General features: G+C 31.5%; 3 protein-coding genes across 4 annotated transcripts; 2 read left to right on the top strand and 1 right to left on the bottom strand.

Moving 5' to 3' along the window:
* The first annotated feature begins 425 nt into the window (after positions 1–425).
* On the top strand, positions 426–2,128 carry LOC107925573 (NAC domain-containing protein 90). Its single transcript, XM_016856290.2, has 3 exons — positions 426–661; positions 1,212–1,507; positions 1,603–2,128. Exons 1-3 carry the CDS (start codon positions 469–471, stop codon positions 1,834–1,836), a joined length of 723 nt encoding a protein of 240 aa, XP_016711779.2. The 5' UTR covers positions 426–468; the 3' UTR covers positions 1,837–2,128.
* An 11,055-nt stretch (positions 2,129–13,183) lies between these two features.
* LOC107925648 (probable UDP-N-acetylglucosamine--peptide N-acetylglucosaminyltransferase SPINDLY) lies at positions 13,184–20,778 on the top strand. Of its 2 annotated transcripts, none has more exons than XM_016856359.2 (18): positions 13,184–13,656; positions 14,494–14,928; positions 15,005–15,166; positions 15,337–15,512; positions 15,631–15,706; positions 16,293–16,421; positions 16,522–16,641; positions 16,727–16,795; positions 16,873–16,954; positions 17,132–17,226; positions 17,364–17,428; positions 17,654–17,852; positions 18,373–18,567; positions 18,797–18,891; positions 19,003–19,138; positions 19,232–19,449; positions 19,601–19,728; positions 19,817–20,778. In XM_016856359.2, exons 2-18 carry the CDS (start codon positions 14,521–14,523, stop codon positions 20,245–20,247), a joined length of 2,784 nt encoding a protein of 927 aa, XP_016711848.2. In that variant the 5' UTR covers positions 13,184–13,656; positions 14,494–14,520; the 3' UTR covers positions 20,248–20,778. The 2 variants fall into 2 exon arrangements, with proteins under 2 accessions (XP_016711848.2, XP_040970607.1); XM_041114673.1 differs by having other exon boundaries at positions 13,286–13,660.
* A 1,260-nt stretch (positions 20,779–22,038) lies between these two features.
* LOC107925545 (peptidyl-prolyl cis-trans isomerase CYP18-2) lies at positions 22,039–24,463 on the bottom strand. The gene is made up of 6 exons (XM_016856265.2): positions 24,286–24,463; positions 24,062–24,157; positions 23,900–23,961; positions 23,534–23,667; positions 22,772–22,856; positions 22,039–22,238 (listed from the first exon to the last, which is right to left on the bottom strand). The coding sequence occupies exons 1-6, from the start codon at positions 24,355–24,357 to the stop codon at positions 22,193–22,195; spliced, it is 495 nt and encodes a 164-aa protein (XP_016711754.1). The 5' UTR covers positions 24,358–24,463; the 3' UTR covers positions 22,039–22,192.
* Positions 24,464–24,815: the final 352 nt, after the last annotated feature.

The raw sequence follows: 24,815 nt of genomic DNA, 5'->3' as shown, positions 1-24,815 counted from the left end.
CAAAAACTTTCGAATAGTTTATTAACCAAATTATAACTTTCTTTTAATTAAGTGACCAAATCAAAAACTTATACTAATGGTATAGATTCTCTCTTTAATAATATAATTTTAAAAAAAATCCCAACTGAAATTAAACAGAAAATAAGATAAAATTATTAATTTAATGTACTCCAATCACATCAAACACGAACAAACAAATTATTTCATGTAAGAATATATTGACTACTTCCAAGCAAAATAATAATGTTAATAAAGTAGTAAATAAAATGTGAAATGAGTGACAATTGTATTAATATTTTCCATAGTAAAGCGCGTGGAAGTTTCCAGGGCCATTTCCCCTTCATTTTCTTACTGATTTCTTCTCTCTTGCCTAAATCCACAGTCCGTTGCTGGCCCCCCATTAATAAATGATCGAGAAATTACAACTGTAATGCGTGTGTGTGTATATATAGTAGAAGACTGGCACGAATGAACAAGTATAGGCATATAAAAATGGAGGATATGCCACCAGGGTTTCGGTTCTATCCTACTGAAGAAGAGCTGGTTTCGTTTTATCTCCACAAGAAGCTTGAAGCTAAAACAGATGATGATCTCAACCATGTTATGAATCGTGTTATACCAGTTGTCGACATTTATAACTTCAATCCTTGGGATCTTCCTCGTAAATATCTTTCTTCTTCTCTTTTGAATTTAACAATATCCCTTTCTATCACTTTCTTGACATAAAATTTCTTAGTTTTGTTGAGGGCTGCGGATCCTCAATAAGCTTGGTATTGCTTTTGATCGGAGTCTTCTGCCATGGTTGCTGAAAAGCAAGCTCATGACAAGGCTCACACTCAACACTCCGAGGATATTGAGAGAGCTGAGACACCACTTGCGTGTGTGTGTGTATATATATCTTCAGCAGTAGGAAAGATTAACCAGTATTGTTTTTCTTGAGTACCATGAAGCTTGGGGCTCAGTGTTTGAGCTGAATAAAGCTTTTTTTTGTCAGATGAAACTTATCCATATACAAGAAAGCTTTGAATATGGACTCTAGAGTCTCCCTTTCTTCACTTTTTGGCATAAAATTTCTGGGTTATTTGATTATCTTGGAAATAAAACTAGCAAAAGTTTCAAGGAGGTCTAACATTTTATGTTTTTCTTTTATTTAAACCTATATATATATATAATATATGTGTTTCTCATGATCACTGGTGCATTTGATGCAGAATTCTCAGATAACCTATGTCATAAAGACCCAGAGCAATGGTTTTTCTTCATTCCAAGGCAAGAGAGTGAAGCTCGAGGAGGGAGACCAAAGCGGCTAACATCATCGGGGTACTGGAAAGCCACTGGTTCACCTGGTTATGTTTACTCTTCCAACAGTCGCCCCATAGGTGTCAAACGAACCATGGTCTTCTACAACGGAAGAGCCCCAAATGGGAAGAAAACTGACTGGAAAATGAACGAATATAAAGCTATTCAAGACCATGTTTCTTTAGCTAATGCCACTACACCTCCTATCGTAAATTCTTTATCATATCCTCGGATTCAAACCTAGACAATCTTTCCTCTATATTATATGTGATCTTCTCTCTCTCTTTTTTTTTTTTTTTACAGCTAAGACAAGAATTCAGCTTGTGCCGGGTTTATAAGAAATCGAAATGTTTGAGGTCATTCGATAGACGGCCGCCAGGGATATTAAAGATGGGAGAATCGATCCCTCGACTCGATAATAATCACATTAATCGGTTTACTCAGATTGGGATGAACGATAACTCATCGACAAAAAAAGACGTTGTCGACGACGACGAATATGCATTTTGGGATGTTGATGGGTTTTGGAATCTTTAGAGATGATGTGTAGATGGAGAAGCTTGAAGAGATTAATTTCAAGTTTGCATTAATGTCACCATTTGCATGACACTATAAATTAGCCCTATTAGAGAACAAGAATAAGATTTGCTCACTAACTTATTATGTGCTTGATTTGGTGAAAAAGTTTTATTTGTTTATTATATGCTTTTGTCCCTGTTTTTAGTTTTCTTTCATTTCCAGCTATTTCATAGTTACCAAGCTAGTTTCATTTATCGCCCTAATTTTGCGCCGTCTATTAGATGTAATAAAAGTAATTAAATTTGGGTTTAATTTGTATGTTTAATTTTTTTTAAAATTAGCACAATGAATTGGTTATTGTTATTGGTGTTAAAAATTTTGTTAAGACTCGAACAAAATTAAATTCAAACCATAAAATGATAAAAGATATTTTGATTATATTTAAAAAAATTGTTAAGGTTAAATTTTGAATTTAAATTATATACTACGGTTAAATTTAACCTGTAGTCATTTTTCTTTTTTCTTTGATTGTTTTTAGTTTTATTGTTGTTTGCATTAAAAAACTAGTTCAAAATGTTAACCGGTTGTGGGGGTAATTCTTATATTGAGAGAAGTTTTTGAAGTGTCATCTTTTGAATAGCTGATTAGACCCTTAAATGGTAGATGTATTGTGCTCGGAATGTCTATACTCAGTTTTAACCCCGAGTTTTTGTTTCTCTACTTTGAAGAGAGCTCAAAGGAGTTCATGGAGTTTTGGTGGTAGTGCCGAAGTTCACCAAGAAAATACTTTATTATTTAGTGTTGTGATTCCAATGGTATTTGAGGTTTGAATTATGTTCGGATGTTTGAAGTTTATATATCTTTAGGGCTTCAATTGTGTTTAGGGTTCAATTGATTTTTTCATGTAACTTTTTTCGTGTATTTTTCAGTGACTTTTTTTTTTTTTTGCAAATGGTAAAATAAAAGAAGATAACATAAAAGAGGGCACTTTTAATGACGTTTTTGGGTAATTATTAGTAATGATTTAAAAAATCATGAAAAAAAAAACTTTTCGTGATGATTTAAAAATATTTCGCAACGTCTTAAAAACCAAGCCAATGTAAAATGTTTTTGTGATGTTCTTTACATCTTTTCGTGATGTTTAAAAACCTTGAACCACTGCTTTCTAACTTTCAAAATCTTTGTAACTTTTCATGAGTGACGCTTTCCTACATTTCATTGAAAACGTCATGAAAGCTCAAAATTTTAAATTACCTTTTCATGACATTTTTGTGTTGTTTTTGGGCGTTTTGAAAACGCAACGAAAAACCAATTTTTTTTTGTAATGAATAAACAAAAAAAAGTATAGATTTTGAAAGGAATTGGTGTTAGAGTTAGAAGAATTTATATGTTCAATGTGTGAATATAAGGATTTAAAAAAAGAATACATAAATGTTATTTTGGTTTAAAAGAATTTAAGGATTTGATTGTATGAGTTTAGGGATTTCAAGTAGAATCTTGTTTGGGTTTGAAAATTTTAAGGATTTCATATAATTTAGGGACTTTGATCATGTTGGTCTGGATTTTAGTTAGGGTTGAAGATTAAGGATTTTTTTAGACCACCTCAAATACTAACTTGATTACACGGTAATGGTTATATCTAGTTACCATGTGTAAACTTTGAATTTAGTCTTTGTACTTTAATTTGTTTATTTTTTGTTCTTATAGTTTTCAAATTTTAAAAATTCAATCCTAACCAAAGAGTAGTTAATTTTTTAAAGAGAAATTCATTAATTCATTCCACGAATGAAATTATACAATTCAAGGAAAAAAACAACAAATAGCCATCGTAGGTGGTGAAGGACAAGCTCCATCAACACTAAGGCTTCAACCTCAGCATCAAATGAACATTATGGCACATCGACAATTGGCTTTGTCACAATTCTAGTACAACATATTTAGAGTGATTGCAAGCACTTAATACGACAAGGAAATCAGCCTGGATGGTCCAAAGTGCAGGCAAAAATCAACAAAAGAATCGAGCATCCACCAAATTGGAGAGAACGATGACAAAACCATCCCTAAAATCACTTGCAAAAGCAAGACAAAACTTCTAAAAGAGGAGACTTGTTAAACAATGGAAAACAAACAAAAACAACATGTAAAACTTAAGACAACACGAGCCCAAACCAACTCGTGAAATCATTTATTATTCTGAAATACGCTCAAAACAGATAAGCCGAGAAAGAGCCACCTATTTTACAAAAAAAAACTACTGGTGGCTGGTGGAGTTTCAGCGACAACAGGCACCTTCATCTACCCATTACAACTTGTGAAGGTAACAAAGATACCGACAAAATAGATCTCTAAACTGGAAAGAGATAAGACACATGAGAATGAAGAGAAAAAGAAAAAGAGGGTTAGTGGGAGAAAAAAAAAAGGCAGACTGGCTACCGCCACTGGACAAAATAAAAGAGAAGAAGCAAATGACTTAGAAAAAAATAATAAAGTTTTTAGGGTCTTTTAACTTTTAACCAAAGAATAGTTATTAAATTCATTAAGTGATGCTTTTTCCAAAATCTTATGCGATAAATATATTATCACACGTGTAATGTCATGTTAGTTTAATGGATTTAAGGACTTTATTGGCGTCAAGACTGAAATTTCAAAATTTGAAAAATATGAGAACTAAAAATGATCATATTGGAGATTGGATCTACAACTTTAGGCATGATGCACGACTACTAGTAGAATTTAACTCGGAACATTTAACTACTACCATTTTGGGTTTGGATTGAAATTTTAAATTTCAAAAAGTAAAGGAAGTGAAATTGAGTAATTCGAAAAGTATTAAGGACTAACTTTATAACTTACACATAGTACATGGATTATTTTTATTCCACTTAGGAATTTTACTAAATTTAACAAAATATAAAAACTGATTTTACAACAAACTTGTCTCTTATAATAAAATACTATTATAGATTGTGATTGTTATAAAGAGGACTGACTTGATAATTATGTGAAAAAAAAAACAGATTTTATTTTTGGACATTTTCAGCAAAAATGGACAAATTAAAACCAGCCCAATCTAAGCCCAAAATCTTTAAACATGTCTTTTACAAGGGTGTTATTTTAAAACTTCTTTGACTCTTTTGTTCTGTTCTCATCTTGGAAAGTCGAAGTCTTTAAAGACTTTAAACGTCAAAAGTAAGAAATAATTTAAAATAAAAATTTGATTCTCGTTGAATCTGAAATTCTCTTGTAAAATGGTAAATTATACTTGGGATTTTATTTAAATTTATTTTTATTATCTGTTGTCCCTTCTCAACACGTAAATAAAAGTGAAAAGATTATATAAAATTTATCTGTCATTTTTATATGAAAAATTAGATTTTTCCTCTTGATTTTCAGCTTTTTTCTCTTGAAAAAATTCAAATCCAACTAAAAATGCTAAAAATCAAAAGGAAAAATTTGATTTGTTATTCTCCCATTAGAAATGGATAAAGATGACGTGGAATCACAGTTTCATAAAATCTCTTCTCTAAATAGAAAAATAATGTACTTCAGCATACTCAAATCCACGTCCTCTTGTATTGAAAATAATATCTATACTAATCGAACTAAGACTTAATCAATTTATCTATATTATATTTAATTTATGCTTTGTTATAAATAATTGTGTTTGTAGTGATTCAAATACATTATCTTTATAATTTTCATTTATTATGTTGCAATTGTACCCATTCTCAAAAAAGAAAAAAGAGATTAAATTCGAATTTTAAAATCTATAGGATTTTTTAATATTTTTAAAATTTTTTAAAATCATGATTAAATTAATTAAATTTGTAAATATTGAGAATTAAATTTTATAGAATCAAAATGAAATTGATACTATTTATAAATAATAAGAACTAAATTTATTACTATACCAATTTTAAAAGATGCCATGCAATTTTTTTGTTAGTTCGTTAGTTATATTTTATAATTTTTCATAGTTAAATGACTAAAATAACGTATTAGTAAGGATAAATTTTGTTATTAGACCCTATACTTTGTGTAAGTTATGGATTTAGTACCTATACTTTAATTTAATCAATTTTAGCCCTTAAACTTTTTTAATTTAGAAATTTTAGTCTTGATCTAATGGTGACAGTTAAATATGTTGGTTAAATTATGTTATTAGTCCTGTATATTATGCCTAAAGTTTTAGATTTAGTCCAGTTAACCAATTGGTTCATTCTTAGTGGCTATCTTTTTTGAATTTCAAGATTTTAATCTTAATGTAAACGACAGTCTTTAAATCTACTAATTGATTTTTTTAGTAATATGTGAAAATAACAAATAAACATAGTATTACACATGTGATAATATGTCTGACACATCAAATTTTGGAAACAATAGAACTTAATGAATTTAATAGTTATGATTAGGTTGGGACTAAAATTTTCAAATTCTAAAAATATAGAGACTAAAATTGACCAAATTAAAATATATATATTAAATCCATGATTTATACAAAATATAGGGTCTAGTAGCAAATTTTAACCCATTAATAATTAGGCTATTGGCTAAATGTTTTCTTTAACATTAATCTCATTATAGGTTCATATCATATATGCTATTTTTGATACAAAGCCTAAAACTACTCATAGCCCCCTCTCCATCCCTTGAATAAGAGGATAATGTGCTTTAATACACTCAAACTTGCGTCTTCCTACATTGATAACTGTAAAAGGCAAATTTTGGCCTGGGCCCCAAAAAAAAATAGTAACCGAAGCCAAAGGATGCAATCAGTCGGAAACAAGTTAAAAAATGCCAAATTTAAAAACAATCATTAAATTGTGGCCAAATCAAAAAGATGGAGAAAGTTAAGGAGTTATCAAATTTTGTTGACTTGGTAAAAGGCTAAAAATAGGAATATATGATTTTTATTTTATTTTATTATTAAATTATTTAGGCTATTTTTAGTAAATCCCATGTATATAAATAGGAGTATTTTGTTCCTTGAAAGGAAACGAATGACTTTAGAATGAATTACTTTTGTATTCCTACTTCAATTTGGAATTGGATTATTCTCTATTTTCCTATTTCCATTGGAATTGAATTATTTTCTTTTCTCTTTCAATTACGTGGGAATTTTCTCCATTTCATTTCAATTTCTTTGTTTTTTCTAAATTCGTCCAATTGCTTTTAGCCCTTCCATTTTTTTATTGTTTTGCAATTAAGTTTTTTTTTTGCCCTAAAATTTGTTTTGATTGCATTTGGACCTCCTTGAAGCTGTGCGTTTTGGAGGGTGGGGATTATTTCCCTTTTGGTCCCTCCTTGTTATTCGCATGTTCAAATTGGTCCATTTCCTTTTATTTATTTTTTATTTGCCCCAAAATTTTGCTTTAAGGTTCGATTTAATCTTTTTTTATTTTCGCTATTTTATTATCAAATTAACTATTTTAATATATTATTGCTATTATTATTATGTTTCTATTTATATTTATTTCGTTATTCTAATACTATTATTATTTATCTAATTTTTATTTATCTATTTATATTTCTACTATTATTATATTTCTATTTATTATATTTTTATTTCTATTTATATACAAATATTATTTTCATTACTATTTTTCTTATATATGTTTTTTACTTTTGTTTTTAACATTCTATTTATTTATTTATTTATTTTACATTTTTTGTTATTATCTATTTTAACTTTTTATATAATGCTCATTTCAAATTTTTACACATTATTTACTTTAATATTTTCATATATTATGTATTTCAAACTTTTTTTCACACATTATATATTTTGAATTGTTTATATATTATTTTTAAAGGGTTTTATATATTATTTTATCTTGAATGAATACTAATCTTTTTTTAAATTATTTTATACACTTTAGATCGCTTTTATAATATCCATTTTAAATTCTTTTTATGTATCATTTGCTTAGAATTGTTTTATATTTTATTTTAGATTTTCTTACTTTATATTTATTTGTTATTTGTGATTCATTATTATAACATTTTGTTTATGAATTATTATTTTGCATTGTGCATTATTATTCCATCGCATTTTATTCGTTTAAAAGGTCGTGTTTTAATATCATTTAAGTTTTAAAATCATTTTATTCAAAAGTTTTCAAAATAAGGCAATACTCGGTATTTGGCATCTTCGAGAAGATTGTGCCCTAACTTACTAGGTCCCAATTTTACTCGTTGAATCTAAGTAACCGAGTACCCCTTTTTCAATCAAAGTGCATAAGTTTCAAACAAAAGCTTATTCTCAAGAATTCGAGGTGTTGTGTCCTAACTCACTGGATATGACATTTTGTATCTCGAGATAAGGATTTCTAAAAAAATAAAGGCAATGTTCTATGTTTGGAAATTTGAGAAATCGTGCCCAATCGTGCTGGGTTTCGATTTACCGTTTGGCCAAATAGCCAAGTTTCTTTTTTAAATTTCAAATGCATGAGTTTCAAAAATTATGAGATGATCTTGTATTGAGGGTTTGAAATGTTGTATCCAATCGTGCTGGATATGATATTTTATTCCTTCTGAACGAGAGAATCTCGATATTCAATTCAAGTTACCTAAACGTTTTTAAAGGAATTGTATTTTAAAATCTTTTTCAAATTTTCAACTTTAGGACGTTCATTGATCAGTACGGTACCAATTTTGGGCGTTGCGAGGGTGCTGATCATTCCTCGCGCGTAATCGACTCCCGAATTTGTTTTCTAGTTTTTCATAGACCAAAAACCTTGTTTTAATAAACCAAAATGCTCTATTAAAATGATCGATCACAAGGTGACCCGATCACACCTAAACAAAAAGGATTGGTGGCGACTCCATTTTCATTTTAAAGTCAACCCCGTTTTTCCAAATAAAAATGGTTTCGACAGCTTGGCGACTCCACTGGGGACCTAAGAGAGTCAAGCCGTAAATTGGTTAATTTCTGTCCTTTTGTTGAAAATTAAAAATCAGGTTTGAAAATTACGATCCTTTTATTGCATTTGTTGGGTCATTTTGTATGATTGTTATGGTTTGAGTTTTTAGGGTACTCTTGCATCATATCGCATAAAGACCATATAGTTTTACCCCTTTTAAGTTGGAGTGAGAAGCTACTCCTTAGTGAGGTTTTCGAGATATATCCGTACCTATGTCTTCGTGAGGTTTTCACCTCCGTGCAGCCATAGGGAAATGTATTCCCCTGAACTGAACTCGATCCACATGAGTCTATAATAGGTGAGGATTGAGGAATCTGCTGGTTCAAGTACCCTGTCTTTAGAACCAAACTGCATATAGCGAGCCTTAAAAGTTCATCTTAGGTAGAACTATACCCGAAATCTAGTGGTCACCCGAATAGGTGTTTTATTTGTTATTTATTTCTTCTGTACTAACGTGTTTGTTTTTGTTTTGTTTATAACTGCATTGCATTACATCATCATAGAAATGAGGTGTTGATTCATATTCAATTTTTAAATAGAACAGTTTGTCATGGGAAAAAGGATTTATTGATAAAGTGGATTATAATACGATTGTTTGAATATGGACCAAGTAAGCACAACGAAAGAAGGCTAATAGTTCGTGAAGAAAAACAAGATTTTATTTTATTGCCTGAGGATTCAAGTCGATAAAGATTATTCGAGAGCCGTCATGTCCCGACTTTCTTAAAGGAGCTAACAAGCATCACGAGGATAAGTGGGTAATAAGTCATGGCCCGGATTAAGCAAAGAGGAGCTAGTGGAGGCATCTATTGGAAGTTTGTGTGGTTTGACTTTTACAAAAAAAAAGGGACCACTTGGAATATGAAGGCAAAGCCGCATATGTAATCCGTTTTATGTAAAAGAATTTGTTTTCTAAAAAAGTTGTTCTAATAGAATTAAATTCAGAATCAACGCCTTACTTTCTTTTACATAATTCCATGCATTTGCGTTGCATCATGTGCATCAAACTTCACAAAAGAACCCTAATTAATTAGAAATCGTGTTATAGTTACCCTGGAACATCACTACTACACACGGAGAAAAACTAAAGTTATGGATCAAAAGCTGGAAAAACTGGAACAAATGTAGAAATAAATGCAGGATCGGCTGCAATTACAGATGCAAGAATAGTTGGCCAAGATTCAGCAGGATATGAAGGATCATATGCTGGAATCTCAAAAGAATATGATGAACCAATTGTCTCAGCTACTAATGGGAAGACCAGAAAAAGGGAAGAGTCACATGGTTAATACTGAGAATGTCAGTGAGATCCTTGCTTACCCTCCAAGTTTCACTTCAACAAATACCCCAGTACCACCACAAAGGGGTGTCTGTCAATATCAAACCCCAACATCAGACTGGTACTTCGACATCGATAAATTTCCCGACAGGCTCATGTTCTAACCCCGAAGACAATCGGGCAAATCCTACAGTCTCTGACTTCGATGAGGTAGTGGAGGCAGAAAAAGCAAGAGCGAAATTTCCTAAGCAACTGAAAGAGAAATTCAGGGCGTTGGAAAACACTGATTATCATTGCGGAATAGATGTTAAGGAGTTAAGTTTGGTTCCGGATCTAGTGCTCCCTCCGAAGTTCAAAATGCCGGAGTTTGAGAAATACAACGGAACCAGCTGCCTGAGACTTGTAAAGATGTTAAGCAGTACTGATAAGAATAGCTGGTTAACAACAAAAAATCCACTTTTAATTTGATGATATAATAACAATGTCAATAGTAATTGAGTTAATACTCAATCGACCACAGTCTAAATGTTTAAATCCACTTTTAATTCGATGATATTATAGAATCGAATACTAAATTATTTTATAAGAAAGTTTGAAAAGGTGAATTTCCCTCTCAAACAAAGCTAAAATGTTACATTTATGTCAGCACAAGGTTACGAGGAATTTCCAACACAATCATAAGGTTAAGTTCGGTGGCTGCTCACTTCATCTCTTAATTATAAAATTAAAAATTCGACCTAGAGGTGCTCATGGGTCAAGTTGGGCCTATGCAATGTATTTAGACTAATTTTCCAAGCTTTAGTCCAACCCAGAAAATAGGCTTACATTTTTGTCTAAGGCCAACCTGCTTTAAGAAAAGTAAACTTAGACCCAACCCATCCTGCCCATATTTGATTTTTTAGATTAATGTTTATTTAAAATATAATACACTAAATGTACTAAAAAACATTAAAATAAAAGTTTTCTAATACATTAAAAATCATTTATATTAAAAAGCACTATCATAAACATAAATATAATAAATGTTTTATCATATTAAAAAACACAAATAAATATAATAAATGTTTTATTGTATTAAATATAAAATTTTATATTTTGGGTTAAATTATTTCCTTGGGTAAGTTTTTTTAGGTATTAGGGAATGAGTTTAATTGTTATTGAATTATTGATTTAATATAAATATAAATATAAATATGTATAATTATTATTTAACTTATATAATTAATATAACATTGTTTTATAACATAATATTCGAGTAGGGCTCGGGTCAAAAGTTTTGCTCAAGGCTCAGCCCATATAAAAAATAAGCCTTAAATTTTACCCAAACCTATTTTTCGAGCCTTGTATTTTGTCCAAACACTTTTATTTTTCAGGTGAACCTTCGGGCTGAGTTGAATGACTCAACCCATGAGCAAGTTTAGTTTGATCCCCGCCTATGGAAATAAAGTATATTTTATGACTAACCATTTACTTCTTTAGAGAGTACCCACGACGAAGAAATCAACCACTACTATTGATAATGGAAACTTGATTTTGATCAAAACAAAATAAATAACAACAATCTTAACAATATTTATATAACAATAGAATTATTAATTTGGTTTGATTGAAGTAATATTTTATCGGATCAGAATAAAATGTAATTTTATATTAGTGTAAAATTAAAATAGTTTTGCGTTTTTTTATGACTGGCTACAATAATATCAATCTTACTTTTAACAATTAAATAGTTTTTCTTTAAGAAATAAATAAAAAAACATATAATAATAGAGATAAATAGCCCTTTTGTTTGGTTCTTAAAAACAGATTAACTTAATTACTGTATATTTCATTAATGGCTTTTGTTTCGGGTGTTAAAATCAAACTGAAAAGAAGACAATTAAAGAAAATTTGTCAAAATTCCAAACCGACAGTGTCTCATAAAACTAGGAAACCCCAAATGAATAACCATTGACCAAGCTAGGGTTGATATTTAAAGGGATAATGCTTTATTTAGTCCTTTAATTTTATAAAAAATTTATTTTAACCCTCTATATAATTTTATGTCTTTTTTAATCTTTGAGTTTGCATTGTTTATCAAACCATCCCAAAATGGATGAAAAAATTAACGTTTATTAACTTTGTTGACATGGCATCCATCTGGTAATCTACATGTTTGTCACATTAACAATTAATTTTTATCTTAGTTTTAATAATTTTTTTGAATTTTTTAAAATTTTAAAAAACAATTAATTGCTAATATAGTATCTATATGGCAATCCGAGTATATGTTGCGTCAGTAAAGTTAAAAGAGGTTAACATTTTCATCCATTTTAGGGTAATTTAACAAATATAACAAATTTAAGGGCTAAAAGAGATAAAAAATTAAATGAATGACTAAAATATTTTTTTTAAATAAAATTGAAGGCCAAATAAATTATTGTGCCTTTTTAATTGACATTATTATTATTATTATAACAATAAGATTTCGTGGGTTTGAATATACTTAAGTAGATTTTCTTTTATAATTTTAGGATTTAAAAGTATTGTAAAAAAAAAGTTAAGGTTGATTCAATTTCATCAAATTATATTTGATTTTGATTGGAAATAATTTTTTTATTTATAAAGTAAAAATTATTATTATTTGTATGGGATGGAATTGCATTTTATTTTTATTTAACTTATAATATTTAAAAAATATAAAAATACTTAAAAATAAATTTCAAAATTACCGATGGTTTTTGACCATGCAAAATATATATAAATTTTTATTTTGTTTAATTTTATAAACAAAATTTCATTCGATTCAATTTTCACAAATTATTAATACAATCATTAATATAAAATTATTTTAAATTTATATATTACGTAAATAATTAAACTTTTATTTTTAAATATTTATAGTTAAATCAAAATTACAAATTTAAGTATACATATGAATTACATTAAAATTTTAGATAAACTATTACACTAAATCAAAATTTATCTTTTAAAATTTATAAAAGAAATTATAAAATCCACACATTGAATTAATTTAAATAGATATAATTAAGGTTCGATGTGATTCAATCATTTCTAGTGTTAGAATTTGATTTCGGTTAAAGTTTTTTTATAAAAGAATAAAATATTAGAAAGTATTTTTTAATAATTATAATAACCAAATCGATCCCAACCATATTGTCCTAGAGAAAGAATGCAGTATGTAGAGGTAAAAAGATGCAAAAATAAAGCAAAAGCAAGGGCTAAGATACAAAATCCTATGTCCCTATTATGCCCCAAAAACGTGTTGTAATTAACGACCAGACCAGACACCATCAGGGTCTCTCTCTCTCTCTCTCTCTCAGTTTGGGAGACCTCCAACACCCCCAAATACTCTTGTCTGAAAAACCAGAGCTTTCCCCTTCTTTTCAAAGCTCTCATTTTTTCCTTCTTTTTTCATTAGAACAACTAAAGGACCATATCTTAATCTATAACTTACCCTTTATTTGTATTTGTTCATTAAACTTGGACTAACTCAGTCTTATTCTTTAACTACGCCCCTTGTCTTTTCTTATCCTACACCCATCTTTACCTTTTTTTTTTCTTTTTTCTTTTTGGGTGATTTTTGGCGTCATCTATGCTGTTTTAGTTTGGGGCAGAGTTTGGTTGCTCCAAAAAGTAAGTGTTAAATCCCTAATCTTTTTTTTTTCGTTTCTTCTGTTGGGTTTGTAAAGTTGTAATTTTTTAATTAAAAAAAAGCCTTGAATTATTTATTTATTTGTTTTTTTTGTTTGATTAAAGTCTGGGTTTTAAAATGGAATTGATAGTTTTGTTTGTTTATTAGGGTTTTAAGGTAATATGGGCTTTGATCAGTTTGCTATAATGGAGTGGCTACTTGGATCATTTAGGTTTACCTAGGGTTTCAATTTGTGTTCTTGAAATTATTAAAATGATGCAAAGCCATTTTTTTCTTTAATGGGTATTGTTTTCTTGAGTTGTAGGAGCCCTAGGTTTAAATTTAATTTGGGTGAGTTCATTGCTAAGTAATTTTCAAAACCTTACCTTTTTTATTTCCAATTAATGTCTATTATTTGATCAAATTTTGATTTGCATTTGTTCATGCTGTAAAAGAAGTGGTATAATTTCTGGTTGGACCGGAAAAAAAAAGTTCAGATTTTTAGCCAAATTGGTCAATTACTTAGCTTGCTGCTGTATAGTTCATATGCAATTAATTGCTGGATCAAAATTTTGAAACTTTATTTGTGTTTCATTACTGAATTAGCTTTACAATATCACATGGTGAGAAAAGCATTCAATTTATGTTTAGAAACCATAAAAATAGATTTTGGATTTCACTTATCACATGTAACTTTCTGAAATTTATATTATGATCCATTGTTTAATCATGTTTGTAAATTTCGAGACTCGTGCTTGTTATATTTGTTTGATCAACTTTGGTGTAAACATTATCATATTGTATAATTATTTTTGCTATCTTTGATTATATTTGTACAGAAGCGTGAGAATATAGTATTTACCTAGATGGCCTGGACCGAGAAAGATGTGAATGGGAGAGAGAAGGACCTGATTGCCGAAAATGGTTTCTTAAAAGATCGACAATCTTCTCCTGGTCCTAGTACTTCAACAGTTGATGAGATTCCACCGCCAAAGGCATTTGAAGGGAAAGATGCTCTTTCTTATGCTAACATTCTTCGGTCCAGGAACAAGTTTGTCGATGCTCTTGCAATATATAATAGTGTCTTGGAGAAAGATAGTGGGTGTGTCGAAGCTTACATTGGAAAAGGAATATGCCTTCAGATGCAGAACATGGGAAGGCCTGCATTTGAGAGCTTTGCTGAAGCCATTAAGTTGGATCCTCAGAATGCTTGTGCTCTCACTCACTGTGGTATATTATACAAAGATGAAGGTCGTCTGGTAGATGCTGCTGAGGTATGCTCATGTGATTTTTAACTGATAATTATTGTGGGATTTCAGCAATTTGAGTCCACACCTGTTTATTATGCAGTCTTACCAAAAAGCTCTGAAAGCAGACGCTTCATACAAACCAGCTGCGGAATGCCTAGCCATTGTTCTAACTGACCTCGGTACCAGCTTGAAGCTTGCTGGCAATACACAGGAGGGAATACAGAAGTATTATGAAGCTCTTAAAATTGATCCACACTATGCTGTAATCTCTCATTCTCTTCCATTCCTCCATTAGTAATTGTTGTTGTAACTAAAATTTTCTATGTGAAGTTACGCTCCTTTTAGTTCCCATTTTCCCAAGTTGTCCTTTTATATTGTGTCCCTTTTTACATCTGTTATATATATTTATATCATTGTACCAAATTTTTACAGCCTGCCTACTATAACCTTGGTGTTGTCTATTCTGAGATGATGGAATATGATACTGCCCTTAGCTGCTATGAGAAAGCTGCACTGGAGAGACCTATGTATCCTGAAGCATATTGCAACATGGGTGTCATTTATAAAAACCGTGGTGATTTAGAATCTGCCATTGCCTGTTATGAGAGGTAGCATGCAGTTAGTTGCTTATCCTTGTTGCCTGCTGGTCCTTACATGTAGTTTGTTTATTCGGGCGGTGTCTTCATCTCTGCTGACAGTCTCTTTGCTTGACTATTTTTTTACCAGGTGTCTAGCTGTGTCCCCTAACTTTGAGATTGCGAAAAATAATATGGCCATTGCCTTGACAGATTTGGGAACAAAGGTGCATTCTCCCCCTCGTTATTTCATATAGCATCATCCATCAACGTTTTTCATTTCTTTTACTGAAAACTGACTGGTTAAACATTGGAGGGCTATATTGTGATATCCATCTGTGTCCAAGTCTTATAGAAACATCTACGTGAGGAATTAGTTCTTTTATCAAAAAAAAAGGCTTAATAAGTTCTGTAGGAGGCCATTGCATTTACTAGAATGAAGTTACACTCTTTGTCGCATATGTCCTTAATTGACTTTGAATCGAACTAACCCAACTTCTTTCTTGTTTGACATCCCGAGAACTAGAAGTGATTAAACCGTGATCCTATACATGAGACTACTTATTACACAAGAACATTGGGGCTGTAGGTCAAGATGTTTGAAAAGTGCCTTTCTAGTCATGGTGTCTTGCTCTAAGATTAACAGACATATACTATTTGCTTGTGACACAATACTGCTGGTTTTGGCATAAGTAATTGTTTGTAAAATCGTTTATCATATCCTGTTCATTTCTTGACCAATGCTTTTGTTAGATCAAAATACTTCTGAGTTTTTCCATCCCTGATTTTGCATTCAGTGATATGTCTCTTCAGGTTAAGCTGGAGGGGGACATTAACCAGGGTGTGGCATATTACAAGAAGGCTTTGTATTATAATTGGCACTATGCAGATGCTATGTATAATCTTGGGGTTGCTTATGGTGAAATGTTGAAGTTCGATATGGTAAGTAATGATGTGCATTCTTGGAATTGCATGATTCTCTTTGTGGAACTGAATTGTTTGCATCAGATGATAATCTAGCTATCAATTTTTGTTTGTGCAGGCAGTTGTGTTCTATGAACTTGCTTTCCACTTCAACCCCCATTGTGCAGAGGCATGTAACAATTTAGGAGTAATATACAAAGATAGAGACAACCTTGATAAAGCCGTAGAGTGTTATCAGGCAACATTTGACTCTTGTCTAGCATTTTAAGCCTTCATCCTCTATTGCCTTCTGTTATCTTCATATTAATAATATCTTATTTCAGCTGGCATTGTCAATCAAACCAAACTTCTCACAGTCATTGAACAACCTTGGTGTTGTCTACACAGTTCAGGTTTGAAGTGGAATTATAGATCTAACTATTAGACCACGTCTCAAACAGTGATTGACAATGAGCTTTACTATTGGCAGGGTAAAATGGATGCTGCTGCTAGCATGATTGAGAAAGCTATCATTGCCAATCCCGCTTACGCAGAAGCATATAATAATTTAGGTTTTTCTCTTGCTTCTCGGCTATGTTGTTCCAAAATCTATAACCATTGCTGGGACAGCTAGTACTTGTCATTGCTTCATTACTTCCAGAGATGCATAATCTTAAATACCTTTTGGGAAATATATATATACATATATATTTTTTGTGGTATGTTAATATATTCTCTGTCTTTTTCAGGGGTTCTTTACAGAGATGCTGGCAATATAACCATGGCCGTTACTGCTTATGAGCAATGCCTTAAGATAGATCCTGATTCTCGTAATGCAGGACAGGTACCATTTTATGGATCTTGTATAGTTTAAATCATAATTGCTTGCTAAGATGCAAAATTCATTCAAGTAAAATAAAAAGAACAAGAGAAAATTCATGCTGGTTCCATACTTGGTGTTGTGCCTGTCATTGTTTTCAGAACCGGCTGCTAGCAATGAACTACATAAATGAAGGAGATGATGATAAACTTTTTGAGGCTCACAGGTTTAACAAGCTCCTATCACCTCAACTTGAATTTAATGTCAATTTTTTATTAGTATTATTTTAATATTTATTTGTCATTACTAACTTATCACTTGAATTCAATGTCATTACTAACTATATTAGCTGCATCGCTACAATGTTCTTCTTGTTATAATTGGATATTTGGATTATGATCTTTGACATATCTTAAAATCAGCTTTCTGAATTGAATTATCTCAAAAACAGGGATTGGGGAAGGCGATTTATGAGGTTATATCCACAATACGATTCGTGGGACAACCCTAAAGATCCAGAACGACCTCTTGTTATTGGATACATTTCTCCAGATTATTTTACACATTCTGTCTCTTATTTCATTGAAGCCCCTCTTATTTATCATGACTATGGGAAATACCAGGTGGTTGTTTATTCAGCAGTAGTAAAGGTACTAATGCTTCGGATATATTTCTGAGAATTTTTTAGTGATTTTTTGTATCATCATCTATAATTCTATGGGTATCATAGTATTTATATTCTTGTTTAGTTGAAATCTTGACTTTTGAAGCTTAAGGATGAGTTTAAATAATATTTTAGTGCCGTATTTGGCAAAGATATCCTAGTATTTATATTCCGATGCTAGTTATCGTGGTTGTACCAAAGCTCTTAACTTCATTATAATTATTTTCTTGATGGACTTCATGGTTATCTCAAAAAGGGTCATCCCTTAGGCAGTTATGTATGCTTTCGTCGCCATGTTGTCATCAACATTTTCCATGCCGAGACTTTGTTCAAAGTTCATTGTGATGTAGTCAGTATCCAATTACCCGTCCATAAGTTACTCAAAAATTCTAGAACTATTGCTTTTTATATTGTATTATTATTACAAACAAGTTGGTGATGGTGGAATCTTTTCTGTTCCCATGGACTGTTTTTCTTTGCGAACTCACATTTTTATCGTTATGCAGGCTGATGCAAAAACTAATAGATTTAGGGAAAGAGTCGTTAAAAAGGGTGGGCTATGGAGAGATATATATGGTATCGATGAAAAAAAGGTTGCAAGCATGATTAGAGACGATAAAATTGACATTTTGGTAGAGCTTACTGGTCATACAGCCAACAACAAATTGGGAACAATGGCATGTCGACCGGCACCTGTTCAGGTATGCTTAAGGTACCATATTTATCATTTTCTTTTAACTGTTTCCTGTTCAAGTTCTATCATTGCTGGAACTAAAAGAATTTTTGTAATAGAGGAAATCTTTTAGAGTGGAACTTGAGTTGGTTTTTGAGTGTTCGATTTATGCATGGTGGTTTTGCTTTTGTGGTAGGCTTGATATGGTAGACTAGGCATTTTACCGGTTTTTCTGATTTTGGCCATTTTTACCGTAGGTTACTTGGATTGGCTATCCCAATACTACTGGTTTGCCTACAATTGATTACCGAATAACTGATTCACTTGCAGATCCTCCTGGTACAAGGCAGAAGTAGGTCCTTTTTTTTACTTCAACGGACTGCTTTTTTTTCTTTAGAATTATTATGTTAGATGAGATATGCAAAATAATTTCTGCTTAGAATAAAATCCTACCCAATGGCAGGCATGTCGAGGAGTTAGTTCGACTTCCGGAATGCTTCCTTTGCTATACTCCTTCCCCAGAGGCTGGACTTGTTTCACCAACTCCTGCTCTTTCCAATGGCTTCATTACATTCGGGAGCTTTAATAACCTGGCAAAGGTACCATTTAGTAATTGTAACCTAAGGTTAAACCATATGTTTCCAATCAGTTATGGCATTCATCTTTAACCTTTTATTGGAACCATTAATCAGATAACACCCAAGGTACTGCAAGTTTGGGCGAGGATATTATGTGCTGTTCCAAACTCCCGTCTTGTGGTAAAATGCAAGCCATTTTGTTGTGACAGTGTTAGGCAGAAATTTCTTACAACATTGGAGCAGCTGGGTTTAGAATCTCTCCGTGTTGATCTCCTCCCTCTTATTCTCCTGAATCATGATCATATGCAAGCTTATTCTCTTATGGATATCAGGTAAAATCAACTGCATTCCATGTTACAAAAAAGCGTTTTACCAAGTGTTAGTGTGACCCCCTCCTTTTGGTTCATTTTTTCTGTTGGTTTAAGTGGTTTCTGGTAACTTCCATTTTAGATGTTTTAACTTTTGTTATATTATCTTGCATAGTTTGGACACTTTTCCATATGCTGGAACAACAACGACCTGTGAATCTTTATACATGGGAGTGCCATGTGTTACCATGGCTGGTTCAGTACATGCTCATAATGTTGGTGTCAGTCTTCTCAGCAAAGTTGGTAAGGAGCTTCTTTTTTTCTTGTAAATATCTCGTGTATCTGCTTTTGTCACCATACTGATTAAGCAATCTCGGTACTTTCGGTTTAGGGTTAGGACATTTGATAGCAAAAAATGAAGATGAATATGTGCAGTTGGCACTCCAACTGGCCTCGGACGTCACTGCTCTCCAGAAGCTGAGAGCAAGTCTTCGAGACCTTATGTCTAAGTCACCTGTTTGTGATGGGCAGAACTTCATCAGTGGTTTGGAGGCAACATATCGGGGCATGTGGCGCAGGTACTGCAAGGGTGATGTCCCATCTTCACGGTATATGGAAATGCTAAAGAAAGAGGGTGTTCCTGAAGGGGTAACTAACGAAACATCCGAACCAGAAAGGGTAACTATATCAAAAGACACCTCTTCTGTTTCAATCGAGTCTAATGGATTTAATCAGGCTCCATTGTCTATGCTGAATCTCACCACTAGTGAAGACAACGAGAACCAGTCGAGTCAGACTACAAATTCTGTTAAGCTGAGCTGACATCTTAATTTTTGGTTCATATCACTTTCGTGGTTCCTTAAACTTGGATTCGAAGTCATTAGCATTCCGGGGGACAATCCTCCCATAAGGTACAACTATCGAGATCATATCCGCAAAAGACTAGTGGATAGAGCTATAGGTTGCAACTCCATATTACCATCAAATAGTATTCCAATTTTTTGGGGAGAAAGAGCGGTGGCAAACGTCGGTAAAATATGATTTGAAGAATAGCGGATTAAGAAGAAATGATGCTATCAGCTACCGAAATCGATACCCTGAATTGCCTTTGCATTTCTCCCCCATGAACTAAAGGAACTCTTAGAGATTTAGCCCTGGTTTGTAAATTATATGAGGACGGTTTTAGTTTTTGGATTAGCATGCATGGCTTCTGTTTTTAGTAATTGTGATAGTGGCATTGTTGGTTGGCTTGCCTGCTAGAAGGTGGTGTTATAGTTTTCATGTATTAATGTCATTTTAAGAATCCTAAAATTTGATGAAATGGAACAACTTAATCTGCAGGCATTTTTATGATTCAGCAGCAAAACTGACTTATCTTTAACAATTTTAGGTGATGTTCTAGTTTTCATGTATTAATGTTGTTTTAAGCTTTGAAGGTTGTCAATTAAAATTTAAATAGTTTTCTTTTTCGATTAATGATCAACTTGAAACTAAATAAATAAATCATTACTTGGAACTTAAATAAATTTATTCAAAATAATTTTTTTAAAGAATTCAATAATTTAGGTTCTGTTTGTTTCAATGTAAAAGTTTTTACAAAAAATATATATGGTCTTTCAATATTTGTTTCGTGTAAAATAAGATGTTCAACGTAATGTAAAAGTTTTTCAGTCAATGTAAAATTATTCTTTTGTTTTCGTAAAATGCCTTACCGGATCTGAATATTGGGTCAAAGCATTGGGATGTTACATTCTATATTACATTTGTCACTTATCAGGTATTCTATTTTCAATTTTCATAATTTTTCAACGTAGTCTCTTTTTATCATAAAAGTTTAATATTCATATTAAATTAATTTTTTTTCTTGTTACACTTTAATCACATAATTTATCTTAATATCTTATTTTACATATCAAATTTCTATGTATTTAAGTTCGGTTATTTTATCTATATGTTTTTTCAAGTTTAACAATTTAGTCATTGTTATCATAAAAATTTCATATTTTTTCATAATTTTATCATAAAAATTTTATATTTTTCCATAATTTTACTTTTACAATACTTTACACATATATTGTTTCACATAACAAAATTTTATGGATATCACTTTTATTGTTTCAATTATAAATTTCACATTTTAAAATTTAATCTTTAACATCACAAAGATTCATTATTTACTATAATTTCACTTTAATATCATTTTGTAATCAATTCACTACTTCATTTAAATTCTTTACCATAAATATAAATGTATATTTATTTCATTAAAAACAACTTTAATAGAAAATTTCAAGAAATCTATCAAATAATAGAAAATATTTTACATAAATTAATTCAACCATAAAAAAATATTAATTTTTTCAAAAAAGTAAGTCCAGCAAAGTTTTAGATAAAAAACTTTCAAATAATTCAACGACCGTTTTGTAATTTTTTAAAAATTGCCCCAAACATAAATTTACTTGTAATTTAACCACCTAACTTTTCTTTTTTCTTTTCTAATTGCTACAAATCCATGCATCCATGCTGCCCCAGATGATAGTAAAAAAGCCGAAGACACAAGTGCCGTTCCAGCACACAATGAAAGCAGGAAAGATGAATGTGACGAGAAAACTCTAAAGAAATGCCGTTCATTAATTGTTTCTGCTCAGTTTATGCTAAACATAACTCTAATACAAGGTACACGTTTATGAATGATCCAATTCCAAAATATCCGGGGAAACGATGGGCACTTCATAGAACTACAATTCGCAGTTTCCGAACTCCGGTGCTAGTCTTTGACTGAAGTCCGTAGTATCTTCACATCATGAATGGGCCTGAATTGAAGTAAAAACAGCAAAACATGAATTACTTTAGATGCTAAGCAATATAAAAGAGTTTGTAGGTAGTCTGATTGTAATCCGGCTAAAATCGAGAAATTGTCTAACAAGATATACAACACAAGTATAATAACCACTAAGAGCTAGGTTAACCTCAGATGAAATGTTTAGTTAATGTTCTTGAAACGCTTGGACCCGAGACTACTTATTTATTAAACAGGCAACCGAGTAATCGAAGTTTTATGTAGGTTGTTCAAGGTTGACTTCACGAGGAGATGATTATTTTAAACTGTTTCATTAATTGAATAATGAGAAATCAGCCTTTGTAATAGTTTATTAATGGCTTTTGACAATACCCTGCTATAAATATAATTCAAGTAAATTAGCAACTTATTCTTTGAACGCATTCCACAAAATCATGGTTTCAAGTGGTTGACAAAACAATGTTAAACAATCCCAATAATTCGGAATGAAAATTTTATATAGGTTTGACATGTTACTTGTAGATAGACTAAACCGAGCCAACTTACCTGTCATTGTTGTCGGTTTGGACACTACCAAGCCTCTTGATAATTTCCATTCCCCTGCATACTCTCCCAAATATTGTGTGTTTACCTGTCAAAAGAATTGCCAATCAAAGCATTTACACGTGAGGAAACCGATGAGATCATTTAGCTAAATCAGGAAAAATATGCGATATTACATTATGCAAATACAAAAAATTCAGCATAACGGAGAGAATCAAGCTCATAGTTCTCATTCGCTTATAATGTTTCGTATGTGAAACAACCTATTTATCAAAAAGGCTGCAGAAAGGTATATATAATAAGCAATAGCATCAAAATCAGTTTAGGGACTAAGTGGCCTTGACACCAGTCCAACCTGGTTCATGGACAATTTCCCACAGAAGTCTAACCGTTCCGTTAATCATTTCTGAAACAATTTGAGGCCCTGCTCCCAATGTTTGCCGACCAATTTACCGTGTGGTAAATTTAGCTTCTAGTAACAGTGACCATTACCTTGGAACTTGAATAGCTTTTTAGCTTTCACATTAATAGAACTTATAAATTTAGACCAGTCATGATTCCTAAGGTATCATAGAAACTACAATAAAAACCATAACATTAACATTAGCAATGACGATTCATGTTGGACATCATAACATCATGCAGCGGATAACAAAAGGGATCTCGATATGAAAAAAGAAATAGTGTTGTCACAAAAGATTGAACAAATATGTAATTATGAAGAATAACAGTTCTCATTGTAATCATTAAGGATAACACCGTTACCATCTAATGACGGCGCTGGTGATAAAGTAATGAAGAACTGACTTCCATTTGTATTCGGACCCGCATTAGCCATAGATAAAATACCAGCTCCAGTATGTTTTAACTCGGACCTTATCTCATCATCGAATACAGGACTGAAATCAATCATGAAAACACAAACCAGTAATTAAAATCTGATATAGAAATCACTTGTTCCTATAATAAAACAACACCAGTTCTGCCAATAATTGAAGAAACAGATGCTAAAACAGTATTAAACCATATTAATAAAACAATTGCAGTGTAAGTTCCAGGTTCGATTATCAACAAGAAAAGCATAAGATTGTATCACATTAACTATGAAAAGATGGGGGGGAAAAAACATACCCATAAATAGATTCTCCACCTTTTCCAGTCCCAGTTGGATCTCCACCCTGAACTATAAAATCCTACATCATAACAATCAAATACAGGTTAAAGAAAGCTAATATTAGAAGAAAAAAAATTACCAAATGAGAGAAAACTTAAAAAGAACAATAATAAAGAGACCTTGATAATTCTATGGAATTTGACATTGTCATAATAGCCTCTCCTGGAAAGTTCAATGAAGTTCCTACAAGTTCTGGGTGCATGCTTGTAATATAGCTGAAAATCCCAGTAAAAACACACACACACACAAAAAAAAAAAAGAAGAAGCAAGGGTTAAGCTAATGATTACAAACCCAATATATATTGAACCAAGGTCAGTAAAAGAAGAAGAAGTTGAGTTATACCTCAACAGCGAAGGCACCCATAGAGGTTTCTAGAGTAACCTCTGGTGCACCTCCCTCTGAACTTGCCCACATCTTTCAAAGAGAAAAACAAGGGTTTTTTTTTTGCAGACAAAGGTCTCTGTTTCAGACGACGAGGAAATTCGAAAGAGCAGAAAGAAAAAGAAAAAAGAAGCAAATTTAGTGGATTCCTTGGGCTTGGCCTGGATAGTTATGAAATGGGCCTTCGTTCTGAGACTTTTCAACAGTCTTTCGTGCTCAAGAGAAAAATCCAAATGTTTGTAATTACGAGGTTTTTCCGAATCGAACTGAACTTGGAGATAGGACTAATTAAATTGGGAATCATTATTAAACAATTGAATTAAGTTAAAAAATTTGTAGAGCAGGATTGGATATAAATATTTTTTATTTTTATAAATTTTTAATAATTTATATTAAGTTAAACTAATTAAATTAATAATTAATAATTTAATGGATTCAATCATTCACTCGTTTTTAAAAACATTATGATTTTCCTTTGCACGAGAATTTAA

Source organism: Gossypium hirsutum, chromosome A01 (assembly GCF_007990345.1).
Source record: "Gossypium hirsutum isolate 1008001.06 chromosome A01, Gossypium_hirsutum_v2.1, whole genome shotgun sequence".
In the NCBI taxonomy this organism is placed as follows: Eukaryota; Viridiplantae; Streptophyta; class Magnoliopsida; order Malvales; family Malvaceae; genus Gossypium; species Gossypium hirsutum.
Note: the sequence above shows the minus strand (reverse complement) of the source record. Positions and strands in the feature narration are given on the sequence as shown.